Below are 16,273 nucleotides of genomic sequence, written 5' to 3'. Positions count from 1 at the left end.
TTAAAGTAGAAGAATACCAGAGTGGGTAGCCATTCTCTTCTCCAGGGGATCTTCCCAACCCAAGGACTGACCCATGGCTCCTGTGTCTCCTGCACTGCAGGCAGATTCTTAGATTCTTTACCGTCTGGCTCAGGAGAATTTCACGGACAGAGGAGGGCTACAGTCCACGGGGTCACAAAGAACTGGACGTGACTGAATGACTAACACGCTACACACCACAGGGTCCAATGTACACAGAGAAATATTTTCCCTGTAGTTTACTTCAAACCTGGACTTTAATATTTTGTCAGGAACTAGGAACTAAAATATTTTAAAACAGTGTAAACAATGTGAGTTTTAACTATAGTTCTTAGATAAAGACTGTGTGTGTGCTCGGTTGAGTCTGACTCTTGGCAACCCCGTGGACTATAGCCCACCAGGCTCCTGTGTCGATGAGATTTCCCAGGCAAGAATACTGCAGTCGGTTGTCATTCCCTTTTCCAGGGATCTTCCTAAGCCAGGGACTGAACCCACATCTCTGGCATCTCCTGCATTGGCAGGTGGATGCTTTAGACTGTTGTGCCACCTGGGAAGCCTCTAAGGTGAAAAATAAGCACCTAAAATCTGTCATACTGTGTGCTGGGACTGTGGATTTGTAGTAAGGAAAAACTCTAGCCTTGTTGAGTTTACAGTCTGGGTTGTTGGAGGCTGAGCAGAGAAGGGCAGGGCTACTTCGACATAGTCACTGAGTGAAGAAATGAAGAAAGACTGCAGAAAATTTGTTTTTGAGCCCTAAACATAAAAGTACCAGAAATCTGCAAGTGGACTGGAGACCCGACAGCAAAGTGGAGGGGTTGTCGCCACGCAGCCAACTGAGCAGAAGCTGGAGCAGAGCCAACGGCTCCAGCCTGAATTGCTGAGAACGCCTCGGGTTAGGAGAGAACAAAGACTGTCTTAGAGCTAGGGAAGAAGAGGTGTATTTAACGCTCAGCAGAAAGTGGGGAGTACCAGGTCAGGCAGTTGATAATGGGAAGACAAGCACTCTATTTTTAAATTCAAATCACTGGATTGCTTGTGAGTAAGAAAGAAAGAAAACAAAGCTATAAATGATAGCCACGTAAAGTGTGTCTGCCCCTCTGACAGCTAAGCAGAGACAGGGAATATTCAAGTTGAACTTTGTAATTGTATCTCTTCTTGCAGGAGATCATGGGCTTATCTCCTTACGGAGCATTACATGTACTATTGGCAGAGATAAAACACACAAACTTATAAGCAAAAAATAATTTCATACAACCCATAATTTTTTGCTTTTTATGCTAAACGTACATCATCGTTACTGATAGTTATCCCTACTTAAAACAAGTCTTATTTTGGCCTTACTCTCTGAGGTAACAAACTGGTCAGCAGGCCAAATCTGACTCCAAAGAGACCTTACCTTTGTTCATGGTGTGTTTAGAAGGGAGGTCACGAGTGACCACATTTTCTATCACCTATTCTGTTTCTCACCACTGTCTATTGTCTTATCCCTGATCTCATCCACACATTAACTTACTACCTGGGGCCCTACACCACGGGGTTTTGTGACACTTTAGTTACCCACTGCCAGTGTTAGCTGCTCAGTCATGTCTGCCTCTTTGCGACTCCATGCACTCTGCCCATGGGATTCTCCAGGAAAGAGTACTGGAGTGGGTTGCCATTTCCTTCTCCAGGGGATCTTCCTGACCCAGGGATCGAACCTGGGTCTCCCACATTGCAGGCAGATTCTTTACCATTTGAGCCACTAGGGAAGCCCCGTGGTTGCTAATTAAGGAGCAGCTTTCCTCTACAGGCCAAAGGGTCCTGCACTACATGAATTCAATGAGGCCATAATGATTTTGGTTTTGAACATGCACAATGAACCTAGTCATGACCAAGGTCTCCATCACATCACTACTCGAAAACAGAGATCATTTACTTTTTCCCGGGTCAGGAGAGCAGAGCACTGAAGGGGCACACCCATGAGTTTGTGGGGGTTCCAGGTCACGGAGTCGGCCCTAGGCAATAAAACAAGTCCTGTTAGTGCTCACGGGCTAAGGAGACAAACAGAAGCCCGAAGACGCCCTTCCACTTGCATGAGCAGCGGCCCAGTTCTCACCTTTCAATGCCACTGAGTCTACAGGAATGCTTTCTGGACAACAGCAATCCACCTCCCCAAGCTGCCTACAGTCGACACAAAGGATTTGTGTGTTTACATTAATGATTTCTTTTTACATAGCACTGACTGCTCTTTCCTATGTTACATTTATTTCAAAAGTTGATGAGGATTTAATTGCTATACTAGATAATTACAAACTTGGCTATAATTGTCTCACTTAAAAGAACCATGCATTTAAAATTTTCCTCCTAGGAATTCTCATTATCTCTTCATGACATAGTAAAGTTTTAGGTTTCTATTGATAACTAATGCAAAGAGACACCTTCTGTATAATTTCCAGAGACAGAATTTTTTAAAAGTTGGCATCAGACTTGGCAATACTACAGAAAAATTAAAATATCTACCATATTATATAACTTTACATTTGTCCAACTCTAATCAAAGCCAAAGACATTTTTGCACAAAGTCATTGTACTAATAACATCAAAAGTTTTGACTTCCATAACAGCTATTAATTAAGAAATATATATTAGAGTAAGGGGCTAAGTTTCTTTGATTTAAAATCAGGTTTAACTCTTTCTTCAAATTGATCTTCTAAATTGTTGGTTGAATATTGATAGGCATTTAGACTTTTAAAAAAATATTGATACATACATAGCTCTTTCTATGGTAGTGCATTGTCTATTTTAAGGTAATTTATGCAAATGAGACTATTTTTTCTTGATATTTATTCATTATAAAAATTAGAGTTACAGAGAAATTTTGGTCTTGCTTGTAATGTCAGTTAAGAAATTATGAGGATTGTTCACAGGTAACATTTTTAAAAAAGGGAAATTATGAGCCAGACTCTAGGACATGACTTACATCCACATGCATCCAGAGCTTGTGTGTCTCACAAATATCTGCGATGTCATGGAGCGGGTCGAAGGCCCCGAATACGGTGCTGCCAGCTGTGGCCACAACACAGAAAGGAGTCTGGCCCTGGGGAGGACAAAAGCTGCCTCATTCTTACAATCTCAGGAAGCCCTTTGTTGTTTAGCTGCTAACTCACATTGGAATCTCTTGCAACCCCACGGACTATAGCCCGCCAGATTCCTCTTTCCATGGGATTTCCCAGACAAGAACACTGGAGTGGGTTGCTGTTTCCTACTCCAGCCAATCTTCTCAACTCAGGGGTTGAACCCATGTCTCCTGAACTGGCAGGCGGATTCTTTACTGCTGAGCGACCAGGGAAGCCCCTGACTGAGGACATTAGATAACTAATAACTTCAAATGTTTAGAGGCACCTACAGTAATGGAAAAAGTAGCTTAACCATAAGATGAACAAATACCATTACCTCTGAGTCCCATTTATTGTTATTTCTCTCTGAATTTATTCTCAGAAGATCATACCACAACAATAAAGACGACTAAACTCCTTTAGTAGTAAATTAACTACTTTATTTACTTTGGGTGATAACTTGTCTTTTGATATTTAACAGGAACAAAATGGTCAGGGAAATATTGCAATGTCGTATAATTATTTCACTTCAGCTTTAGAAGAAATTTCCTACATTTAGAGATTACTTTATTTCCTGTAGCAGTTCTTATCAGTTGCTTGCCACTAATGAAAGTCAGTAAAGAAAATAAAGATGCATTTGCAAGTTAAATATGGAACTTCAGAACTTACCTTTCTTTTAGCTTGTAATATATTTTTCTCTAACTCAGCTGGAATCATCTTTCCCCTTAAAAAGTCAAATACACATTGTTTTCTTATGAGTGAATAAACATATCGATTCTACCAGTTAGAAAAATTAATAATATTCAAGATTAAAAAATTAGTTTTTAGTGACTCCCAAAGGTATTTATAGGTGTGGAAAACAGGCAATAAGCAGTTCCCTAAAACCAAGATAAAAATATCATGTTATTTGAATTAAAGGAAGCTGAGTTTACTATTCAATCATCTTAAAATCTGCATTATTTACATATCAGAAGATTCTGATTTTTCTAAGATACATAACGGTTTTCTTCCTTCCTTTTCTTTCTTCCTTTTTTTCTCTAATGATTAACCTTTAATTATAAAGACTTCTTAGGGCTTCCCTGATAGCTCAGTTGGTAAAGAACCCACCTGCAATGCAGGAGACCCCCAGTGGTTTGATTCCTGGGCCGGGAAGATCCCCTCGAGAAGGGATAAGCTACCCACTCCAATATTCTTGGATTTCCCTTGTGGCTCAGCTGGTAAAGAATCTGCCTGCAATGTGGGAGACCTGGGTTCGATCCCTGGGTTGGGAAGATTCCCAGGAGAAGGGAACAGGTACCCACTCCAGTATTCTGGCCTGTATAGTCCATGGGGTCACAAAGAGTCGGACATGGCTGAGTGACTTTCACTTTCATAAAGACTTCTTGGCATTAAGACATAAAAATCAAAGATACAAATTGTTGGGGGGAATGTGGCAAAAATTCAGGTGGTCTCACATTTTTCTTCACAGCAAATTTCTGGGACAAAAAAACAAAAGCCAGTATCTTCCTGCTCCACCCCGTTATCAGACTGAAACACCGTCTTCTTGTAAGCATTCCTCTTAAAGTCCGGAATCAAGTAAGAATGCCTACCACCATCAATATTACAGCATCCTTTTTCTGAAGAAATACCTGTTATCTAGGGAGGTAATCATGATGATAATAGATGATAGATAGAAACGAAAATAAGAAAAATCCCTAATTCAAGTACATATGGTTGTACACCTGGAATACCTAACATTGTTTATTGAAAAACTTTTGAAAACTATAAGAATGTTGAGCAATGGGAGGGTTACAATAGTAAATTAGGTTCCTATTTTTTTTAAAACTAATTGTTCTTAATAAACATAGAACATATCCTATTCATAGTAGTAAAAACAGATACAAAATATCTGGGAAAGAGATTCTCAGCAAATGTACAGGGTTTATATAAAGAAAACCAAACAACTTGAAATACATATAGAATGACAAACTTATAAAGCATATTTGCAAAATGTTTTATATTCATATATTTTACATTTAAAAATATCTCAATATATAAATATTTTTACAAGCCAATAAATAATAAACTACCAATAAAAAATTGGCAAATGAAAATGAACAGACATATTGCGGTAACACACAGCTGGTTGGTCAGTATACTAGACATATATAGTTCCAAACAACTGAAGGTCATCTTCATTTATCAGAATTTTCAAGTACAGAAGTATTGATAATATTCAAGTTTCTCCCAGTAGATAAGCATCAGTTAACTCAAAAATATTTGAAGGGCAAATAAAAATCTATATGAAATTTAAAGTGCAGACAATCTTTGAACCTGTAATTGAACTTCTAGGGATTTATGTGAGAAATATTCAAATATAGACACTCAAGTATACTTGTATAATTATATTCATTAAATCAGGGCTTCCCAGGTACTGTGAGTGGTAAAGAATCCACCTGCCAATGCAGGAGACCCAAAAGACTCAGATTCGATCCCTGGGTCAGGAACATCTCTTCAAGAGGAAATGGCAACCCACTCTAGTATTCTTGCCTGGAAAATTCCATGGACAGAGGAGCTTGGCAGGCTACAGTCCATGGGGTCAGAGTCAGACACGACTGAGCACACACACACATACACACACACATTCATTTAATCATTGTCTTTAAATACTTAAATCTAGGTGAAAACCTTTTAAATAAGATATGTGAAATTATATTTACAAAATGGAAAACTCCAAAATAATTAAAAAAGAATAAGGAAAGTCTGTATACATTCATAGGCTAAGGTTTCTAAGATATACTCTAAAGCCAAAAAAATTTACAAAATAAGTTGCAGATTGTAACACAGAACTTGAGATGTATACATATATTTAATATGCATCAAAATGATCTTCCAGAATATATGTATTTATAATATAGTTTATTCATTTCAAGAGAAATGGAAATATATTTTTACTCTGTAGATTTCTGATGCATCTGAATTTTTCATCTCCAGACATCATTATACTGCTACTTCAATATACTTAACAAAGAAAAGGTATGCGACACTCTCACTTGTATAGGACTATATTCAGTATAGGATACTGTATAGGGTAACTTTGGTGTTTCTTTCATAATTACTTCCAGTTAAAATTATTGAAACTAATCTGGGAAAATATTCTTGCTAAAAATTGGGATAATAGAAAAATGGGGTTTTAATCTTTATATGAAGCATAATGATAATAAAAATCTTGAGACTGTGTTAAGAAACATACCTTTCATCACATTTTACTTCAATTACATTATCTGTTCCAATACCAAGAGTTGCTGCAGCCTTTTTTATGGAATAATGACCCTTGGGCAAAAATGAAAACAGGAAAGGCATTAATTTTCCTGCCTTAAATCATCACTTACACTAGTGCATCACTCAAATTAGGGCATATATGCATACCTCTGAATGGATCTGTGCATATATAAATACATGTACATATATACACACACACACATATAGAAGTGAGGTTCTCAAGGCATACTTCCAGACCCTTACCATGACGTTAGTTGAGATGAAGAAGGCTGTAGCACCTCTTTCTAGGAGGCGCTGTCACTCAGACAACACTTTAAACACAGGACTGTGATTCTTATTCTAGTTTTCTGTATCCACATGAATCGTGTCATTTATACATTTACTGACAATATCCTCCAGGTAAATCCTTGCATGTTATGGACAGCTTTAAGTCTTGAATTTGCAATTTTTTTTTTAAGAGAGGCCTAAAGAAAGGAATCAATTTTTCTCTGCTTGTAGTTTTTAATTTAATTTTATTTTTTTTTAATTTTATTTTATTTTTAAACTATACATAATTGTATTTGTAGTTTTTAATTTTAACTTTGATATCAAATTTGATTTCTTGCCTTCTGGGTGACTACTATCTCATGGCATAGTTTGATAATATAAACAGAATCAGTAAGATGGAGGTGACAGCTCAAAGATAAACTTTTCCTGGGTAATTTTTAGCTGCCTGGAAAAGACCATATATATGAGAGAAAAGGGAAATTTAAAACCCTTACGATGTTTTCATTTCAATGGAGAATATCAATACATAGATTAAATAGGAAATGTTTTTTTTTTAAATGACATTATGGGATTTCAGCTTATTTGCTCATAATATTGAAAAAGTATATGTCAAATGATAAAAATGACATTTATAAACAAGTATCTTTGATTGTATTGTTTTATAGTAAATTACATTAAGTATGCAGCATTGGGATTTGCCTGGTGGCTCAGTGGTAAAGAATCCGCCTGCAATGCAGGAGACTAGGGTTCAGTCGCTGGATCAGGAACCCAAGTCTCCTGCATTGCAGGCGAATCCCACTTAATGATTGTTTTTTGGTAAAGATAGCAGAATGTTTTATATTTACAATCATATCTTTTTTCTGTTAGTTTCTCCTATATTGAAATAAAATTTTCCTGAATTATTTGTATTGCTAATCTATATAGTCTGTATAGGCTGGAAAGTTGTTTTTCTCCTTTCCAATATCAATATACAGATCCAAACAGAGATTACAGAGTGTTTTTACCATAAAAGTGAAGCTAATATTCTCAATGTTTAAATTACTTTATCGGTATATCTTAGAAGATTCTTAAAGCTTAGAAAAATCTAGACTTGATACTTACTTGTTCAGAAACAAACAATACGATGCACGGAAGGACTGCCATGCCTCTTGCTTTTATCTCTGGATATTGCTTATAACGAGCTACTAATATACCATAGAGGTTTGATATACTCCCACCTACGGAAAAGAAATTGTGACTGTTAATCTAATTTCAAAAATCTGAAATGTTGATTGAGACGATTTGAGAGTTTTCTGAAGTAAAATGGTACCAAATCACTGATGTCATTTTTAAAATGGTCTTCCTTGAAACTATTAAAGGAATCACAAACAGCAAAATCCACAACTTTCAGATTTCAAAAAACTTTGTTTATGATTATAGCCAACAATATGGCTTATGAACATTCACATCAATTCAATGACTCAAAAACAATCATATTAATTTAAATACATTTTTACTTTCTCCTATTATTTCTTTTCACTTATAAACCTTTTTCTTACCAGGTGAAAATATTCCATCTGCTTCTGTTTCTCTCCAGCCAATAATTCCACACATTTTCTTAAGAAGAACTGTTTCCATGACAGTAAATACTGGAGCTATTTCATAGGTAAACCTATAATGTATGTATAGAAATTCCACTGTGAATTATATTACATGGAAGAGGATAAATAAAATCATGTGCTAGGTATTCACATCTGTTGATTAAAGAATAATTCAAACGTGTAGAACCATCTCTTACCTCCTTTCTCTTTGCATTTTTCTACTATTTCTCTATTTAAATCAAAAATCTATATTTTCTTTGAACAGAGAATGATTGTTTCACAGCAATAGGATTCCAAATAATGGAGTAAGATTTGTAAAATGATTTTTATGTAATAAAATGCATCACATTTTATATATTGCAAACGATATAGGTTCATTAAGGGTCTCCTACATTACAGGTGGATTCTTTACCAACTGAGCTATCAGAGAAGCTCTCCAAAGTGTTACTCTATGTGTGTTCAAATAAAGGGCTACAATCAAGCAATGAAAACTAAAACTAGCAATAAACTGTGCAGCTTATTTTTCTATGCATTTCACATTTATAAAACCCTGTGCACCATTAAGATCCCAGTGACAACTAAACAGTTAAAATAAACCACAGCTTTCCTACACAGTGAAGCAGTCACTTCTCATAATGTTTAGTTCCTGGTTTTAAAGTTTAAACTTCTACCAGCTATCTCTTTTGATTATAGTTATATATTAACATCTGAGGCAGACTGTTCCTTCCAATTGCATGTCCAATCACTTCCCTATTCCTTTAAACTTGAAATACATTGCCCTAAAGTTAATTTTACTTCAAAACATTACAGCAGTGTATCTCATTTCGTATACCTGCAAGTTTTGTTCTGACAAAGGTCAAAATTTTTAAGGAATCACATTGGAGCTCGATTTAACTTTAATAGTTTACTTTCTTCACCTTTGAGCAGATTGAAGTTCCAATTAACACTCAGGCAACTTTTCCTACCCTGGCGTGTGTCATTTTTGGATTCTATGCTCCGGGCTGTTCTGGGTAGTATTGCAGTGATTTCAGTCCCGGAGCTGGACTCCCAGTCTGCACACTAATAACTCAGACTAATCAACTGAACTTTACTATTTACCAGGAAATTCAGATCCTAAGAGTTTCTAGAGAGGAGAGACAATCCAGAGGACCCGTTAAAATGTCCCCAGGGAACAGGAACCATCTTTGCATTTCTTTCTGGTATCACGTATTTGTTTCTGATAGAGCAAACATCCTGTCCAGCAAAACGGAACTTCAACAACTGACACCTTCACCCTTGCTCCGTGTCTCACAGTCTCACATCCCTTAGACCCAGAAGGATACTCACATGTTGGTATTTGCAGTGGCTGTCAACCATTCCCCTGCAAGTCCGATCACATCTAGCCCACTGGAGAGCTGGTTAAAATAGCGAGGATGTCCTGGGGAAAAAAGACAAAATCACACATGGGTCAAAGTGTAAACACACGGCTGAAATGTGGTTAAATTTCATAGCAGTTTCTCAGTGAACAGGTGTTATGGATCGAGTACACGATTTCATTCAGTGAACATTCCTGAGCGATTATCATATGCTGGGACTGTTCTGGGTATTAGGGCCCAGCGGTCATACGGACATAGCCGCTACATGGGGATCTCACTTACTATTGAAAGAAGGAGACACAATCAAATAATGACACAAATGTATTTAAGTACAGTAAAAAGCAAAAATTACAAAGCAAAGGATCAGGATGTTAAAAGACCATTTCTAAGGGATCAGGAGTAGGAGAGGCAGTCTCCAGAGAAGGCTTTTGGAGGAAGTGATCTTTCAGAGAAGGTCTTAAATCTATTTCCAAACAGTGGAGGAGGAGGAGCAGCTGTAAGAAGGCACCAAAATGAGAAAGGGCTCAAATACCAGAGTGAGGAACCCAACTGAAGTAGAAAGACCGAGGGTGGGGTGTGGGAAGCTACCTCAGTGGATGGGGGAAAGATCACCTAGAAGACGAAATAATTTTCCTTCCAAAGCTGCTTATACATTTTTTGCGTGAAATAGAAGGTCCCTAGAGATTATCATACTAAGCAAGAAACAGCTGGACCATAAAGAAGACTGAGCGCCAGAGAACTGGCGCTTTCCAACTGTGGTGCTGGAGGAGACTCGAGAGTGCCTTGGACTGCAAGGAGGTCAAACCAGTCAATCTCAAAGGAAATCAACCCTGATTATTCACTGGGAGAACTAATGCTGAAGCCACCGCTGCTGCTGCTGCTGCTGCTAAGTCGCTTCAGTCGTGTCCGACTCTGTGTGACCCCATAGACGGCAGCCCACCAGGCTCCCCCTTCCCTGGGATTCTCCAGGCAAGAACACTGGAGTGGGTTGCCATTTCCTTCTCCAATGCGTGAAAGTGAAAAGTGAAAGTGAAGTCGCTCAGTCGTGTCTGACTCTTAGCGACCCCATGGACTGCAGCCTGCCAGGCTCCTCCATCCATGGGATTTTCCAGGCAGTAGTACTGGAGTCGGGTGCCATTGCCTTCTCCGGATGCTGAAGCTGAAGCCCCATTATTTTGGCTACCTGATGCAAAGATCGAACACATCAGAAAAGACTGTGATGCTGGTAAAGATTGAGGGCAGAAGGAGAAGGGGGCGGCAGAGGCTGAGATAGTTCGAGAGCATCACAAACTCAATGAACATGGATTTGAGCAAACTCCAGAAGACAATAGAGGACAGAGGAGCCTGGCATGCTCCAGCCCATGGGATCGCAGAGTCAGACACAACTTAGCGGCTGAACAACAAATATGTGGAGTCCAAAATACGACACAAATAAGCTTATCTACAAAACAGAAACAGGATCACAAGCACAGATAACAGACTTGTGATCACCCAGGGGGAGGGGGTGGAGGATGAACTGGTTTGGGAGTTTGGGGTTAGCAGATGGAGACTGTTACATGTAAGATGGATAAACAGCAAGGTCCTAGTGTAGAGCACAGGATATTCAATATCCTGTAAGAAACCATAGTGGAAAAGCATTCTTTAAAAATACAGGCAGCAAAAAAAGATAAATAATTTCAACTATAAAAATATCAGGTTCCTCTTATAATGATCTTTCAAAATTTTATATTAAGGAAGAATCACCAAACATTGCTTGTCAAATTGAACAATCTATATTGAACTCAGTTTAAATTAAGCTTCTCCTCCTCAGCTCCACAATGGATTGTTCTGTGCACTAGTTTTACACTCTGTCTTAAAGATAATGTGTGTAATAGCTCTTTGTGAATCTCTGTTTTGCCTCTAGAGTTTTGTTCAAATGTTGTTTGCTCCTGGAAGTATCATTGTTTTAAGAGATTAAGAATTCAGTTCTAATGAGATGGATAAAACTGGAACCTATTATACAGAGTGAAGTAAGCCAGAAAGAAAAACACCAATACAGTATACTAATGCATATATATGGAATTTAGAAAGATGGTAACAATAACCCTGTGTACGAGACAGCAAAAGAGACACCGATGTTTAGATCAGTCTTATGGACTCTGTGGAAGAGGGAGAGGGTGGGGAGATTTGGGAGAATAGCATTGAAACATGTATAATATCATGTATGAAACGAGTCGCTAGTCCAGGTTCGATGCACGATACTGGATGCTTGGGGCTGGTGCACTGGGACGACCCAGAGGGAGGGTGGGGGTGGGGGAGGAGGGAGGAGGGTTCAGGATGGGGAACGCGGGTATACCTGTGGCGGATTCCTTTCGATATTTGGCAAAACTAATACAATATTGTAAAGTTTAAAAATAAAATAAAATTTTAAAAAAATGTTAAAAAAAAAAGAATTAAGTTACAATAATGTCATTTTAATCAGAAAACACTTTCTAAAATATAGGCTATATATATAAATTATACATATATCTAATTTTAGCGTTCTATATTTTATTGAAGTACAGAGATAATAAATCAAGCATCCAGTAATGAATATGATCAAATAAAGCAAAAAATGAAAAAGGTAAATAAAAACTGTATGTTATTTGCCATTGGGATATATCCCTCCAAACCAAAATCATTTTGTTTACTTTCTCTGTTAACTAATAAACAATTCTATATGAAAATACCAGTTTAAAATAAACTAGACAAATGTTTTAAATAAAAATGAATGAAATTAGGGTATTTTTCAATGCAAATGTAAACTTAAGGCTACTCATTCAGTCTCCAGTTCGGACAAACAAATTTGAAAATTACCTGTTTTTACCCCATATTTTAAGGTGTCTGTGCAATCAACCAGCAACTGCTCCAGAGATTCAGGATGGTCAGACAGTTCTAAGTCAAACCCATCCAAACCTTCAAGAAGTTGATGAGGATGATGAAAGTCCAATATTTTACTCTTATCATCAAAAGTTTTCTCAATGTAGTGCAGAAGAATATTTACCACTCGCAGCAGAAAACATTTTGTTAAATCTTCGCCCTCCTTGGATGGCAACAAATCTAGAGAAAAAAGAAATAAACAACAAGGTCGGTTTCTAAACAGTCGAAGAAACTCACTATCAGATAGAATTTTGATCATAGAAGATTAAAGATACTTGAAGGCCATGCCAAATAGTTAAATAAAGCAGCATCTGTCCAAATCCTACAAATAATCTTCATTTGAAGTCCCACTGAATAACAATTTTCACCAAAAAGTAAGCCACTTTAGATTAACGCCATGAAATTAATTGGCCCTTTAAGCTCTACCAGGTGGTCCTTATTTGACTGTTGTTAAAAATGAGCTGGTAAGTTGTACTTTTAAAAGTCAGTTAAAGTATACTTATAAAAGTTAGTCTATAGATCTTAAGAAAATCAAAATGACTTCAGTAATATGTAGATAACATAGAATTTTATAAAAAAAATAAAACAAATAACATTTGTTAACAGCATCCATACCTGAAGCATAAGCATTTGATAAATTAGTCATTAAATTCTCAGTGTGAGCTTCTTTTATCACATCTTTGTCAGTTGATTGACAAGGATGAATGGATTTTTTTCTCATCTGTTTTCTATCTAAGTTGAGAAAGAAAATATTTATAATTATTAAAACATGCTAATAAGATATATTACTGTAATCAAATCTGTAATCAAGTAGATGCCTCAAAAAAACTCATAACATTTGAAATTTTTATTTACATGTGATCTCTGGTGGAGAGGGATAAACTGGAGAGAAGTATGAACTCTACTGAAATTATGTAAGGTTCTTTTATCACCATACAGAGAGCAATGATATAACTCTCACATGTTAGCTTCATATCAGCTTAGCATAGAGGATTAATAATCTGATAATAAAGACCTATCATGAAAGTAAAGTGAAAGTGTTAGTCACTCAGTCATGTCTGACTCTTTGCGACCCCATGGACTGGAGCCCATGAGGAATTCTCCAGGCAAGAATCCTGGAGTGGATTGCCATTCCCTTCTTCAGGGGATCTTCCCAACCCAGGGACTGAACCCTGGTTTCCTACATTGCAACTTGATTCTTGACTGTCTGAGCCACTAGGGAAGACCTGTTATCTTTAACTATAAATAACAATCCTGCTACAGGATAAGATCCTTAAGTGCCTCGCATGTGTATTGACATTTAAGTACATATAACCATATCTACTCGGAGAAGGCAATGGCACCCCACTCCAGTACTCTTGCCTGGAAAATCCCATGGACGGAGGAGCCTGGTAGACTGAAGTCCATGGGGTCGCTAAGAGTCAGACACGACTGAGCGACTTCACTTTCACTTTTCACTTTCATGCATTGGAGAAGGAAATGGCAACCCACTCCAGTGTTCTTGCCTGGAGAATCCCAGGGACAGAGGAGCCTGGTGGGCTGCTGTCTATGGGGTCTCACAGAGTCGGACACGACTGAAGTGACTTCGAAGCAGCAGCAACCATATCTACTACATATTAAGAGTCCTAAGTTCTGTGCACACAATTTGATCCTCACAGTAACCATACAATATAGGAACATTTCCCCAGTATGTCGATAAACAGATTTAAAGAAGTTAAGTAACAGTAATAAACTAACTCTTGTTGAGCACTTATTATGGCCCAGGCACTGTTCTAAGTACTGCACATGTGTCATTCTATTCAATCCTCATAATATAGGCTTATGATATGGATACTATTATTAACAAAAATAGCTTTATATATGGTTGGACTGGAATTTATAGACAAGTGTTTGAATCCAAAGATCAATATATTATCCTCTTTAAAAATTAATATTTGAAAATAATAAGTCTTAGAGTCTTCTTCAATAAAATAGTTAAACCAAATATCCCATCAAGCAAGCTATTTCATTGTTAATATCATTTCATGTCCTGAACAATGTAGGAGAAAAAAGAAAGTACAAACTATAGTTTATAAAATCTACTTGTTTGCCAATAGTTCTATAGAAAAAACACGAAGTAATCAGAAAATGCCCTGGAGAAGGAAATGGGAAATCCCATGGACAGAGTAGCCTGGTGGGCTACAGTCCATGGGGTCACAAAAGAGTCAGACACAAGTTAGCGACTAAAAAACAACAGCAAATCAGAAAATGATGTATGGCTAAATTTTGTGGCTTCTATTTTGTAAGCTTAGTAGTATTGTTTTAAGTTCTAATTGAGTTTTCTTGAAATAAAATAAGCTATTCCCCTATATAATCCAGATTGCATTTGTTAAGACTGCAGCAAGATTAATTTGGTTTAACTTTTAAGTATTGATACATTTATCAGTTTATAAAACAAGCATTTTAAATGTTTATGTATGACAGACAAAAGTTTCAGTGTGGCTTTCTCTGTAAATACAATAGAATACAATAATACATTAGAAAACTGCACATAAGAAAAGACAGCATAGATTATAGAAATGTGAGATGATTTTGCAGAAAATTCAGTGTACTTAAAAACAGATTTTCATATTACATGGTGATCCAGTAGACATAAATTAATGTTTTGTACAATTTTTTTTCTAGAGGAAAATTGCTTTTTCCAAGTTTCAGTGCTATAGACAATGAGTGATAATTGATAATAAATACATTTTAAAGTACTAAAGGTTTAAATGCATCACTTCTTATATATAGTGGAAACAAAAATCACAAGAAAAGTGAAATAAAAAAATTCTATACATGAAAGAGTATTATAGAACATTTATTAAAAAGCTATGTAGCAACTAAAAGATTTGATATAGTGGAATAAGAATTATACTCCATTAATAGTTCAACCATGCATTGGCTCTACAACCTGAAATTAAATTAATATTTAATAACAAAATGCTTGCTTTAAATGCATAAGTAAGACAAAGATTGCTAATATGTTCTGTCAAAATATGTTAATAACTAATAATCATAGAAAATAAACAAGACTCGAGAGTCTGAACTTTTAATTTTCACTTTTTCTCACAAAATTTCAACTTACTTGCCAGGCTATATCCACACTCCTTGAGGTCCATGTACAGTGAAAAAATAATATCAACTTTGAGAGAATTCCTGTAGCCAGAGCGTGCTTTGATGTAATGAAAAGAACTTGACTATTAAAGATGAGTAACTGCTGTAATTTATGAGGGACCCTTTCAAGGTTCTTTTTTTTTTTTTTTTGATGGCATAGAAATTTGGAGCAATTCCATTATTTGTAGAGAAAGGCTGCAATACAATGCTCCTATTTGTTTAGAGAATTTACTGAGAGAGAATTGTATGTAAAGGTTAGTTGCTCAGTCATTCCAACTCTTTGCAACCCTATGGACTGTAGCTCGCCAGGCTCCTCTGTTCATGGGATGCTCTAGGCAAGAATACTGGAGTGGGTTGCCATTTTCTTCTCCAGGAAATCTTCTCAACCAAGGGATCAAACCTGGGTCTCCTTTGCAGGTGGATTCTTTACTATTTGAGTTACCACGGAAGTTATAATTGTATGTATTGGTGTTTAAACATCACTTGCTTTTTAAAAGTATGATTTACTGGAAAAAAAAACGAATTTCACCTTCCCTTTAACAGTTACAACTTTTATCTATAGATCGACAGATATGTCAGGTATATTAGTATTCTAGGGTACAAACAAAAGTAATGCATGGGCATATTAATAGTATAATTCACATGTTTGTAACACAGGAATTAT

At 36.7% G+C, this 16,273-nt stretch overlaps 1 protein-coding gene across 1 annotated transcript in view; it reads right to left on the bottom strand.

Annotated features, from left to right (window-relative positions):
- LOC109577691 (glutamate decarboxylase 1-like) overlaps positions 1-16,273 on the bottom strand; it is a 67,899-nt gene that overhangs the window by 11,277 nt on the left and 40,349 nt on the right. The window contains exons 3-11 of the mRNA XM_070778602.1: positions 12,412-12,710; positions 9,548-9,638; positions 8,180-8,292; positions 7,743-7,858; positions 6,346-6,425; positions 3,783-3,837; positions 2,978-3,094; positions 2,114-2,178; positions 1,934-2,012 (exon numbers count right to left, since the gene is read on the bottom strand). Of these exons, the coding sequence (XP_070634703.1) occupies positions 1,934-2,012; positions 2,114-2,178; positions 2,978-3,094; positions 3,783-3,837; positions 6,346-6,425; positions 7,743-7,858; positions 8,180-8,292; positions 9,548-9,638; positions 12,412-12,710 (1,015 nt within the window). The remainder of the gene's footprint in view (positions 1-1,933; positions 2,013-2,113; positions 2,179-2,977; positions 3,095-3,782; positions 3,838-6,345; positions 6,426-7,742; positions 7,859-8,179; positions 8,293-9,547; positions 9,639-12,411; positions 12,711-16,273) is intronic.

Source organism: Bos indicus, chromosome 24, assembly GCF_029378745.1.
Source record: "Bos indicus isolate NIAB-ARS_2022 breed Sahiwal x Tharparkar chromosome 24, NIAB-ARS_B.indTharparkar_mat_pri_1.0, whole genome shotgun sequence".
In the NCBI taxonomy this organism is placed as follows: Eukaryota; Metazoa; Chordata; class Mammalia; order Artiodactyla; family Bovidae; genus Bos; species Bos indicus.
This window is presented reverse-complemented; position numbering and strand designations above follow the sequence as displayed.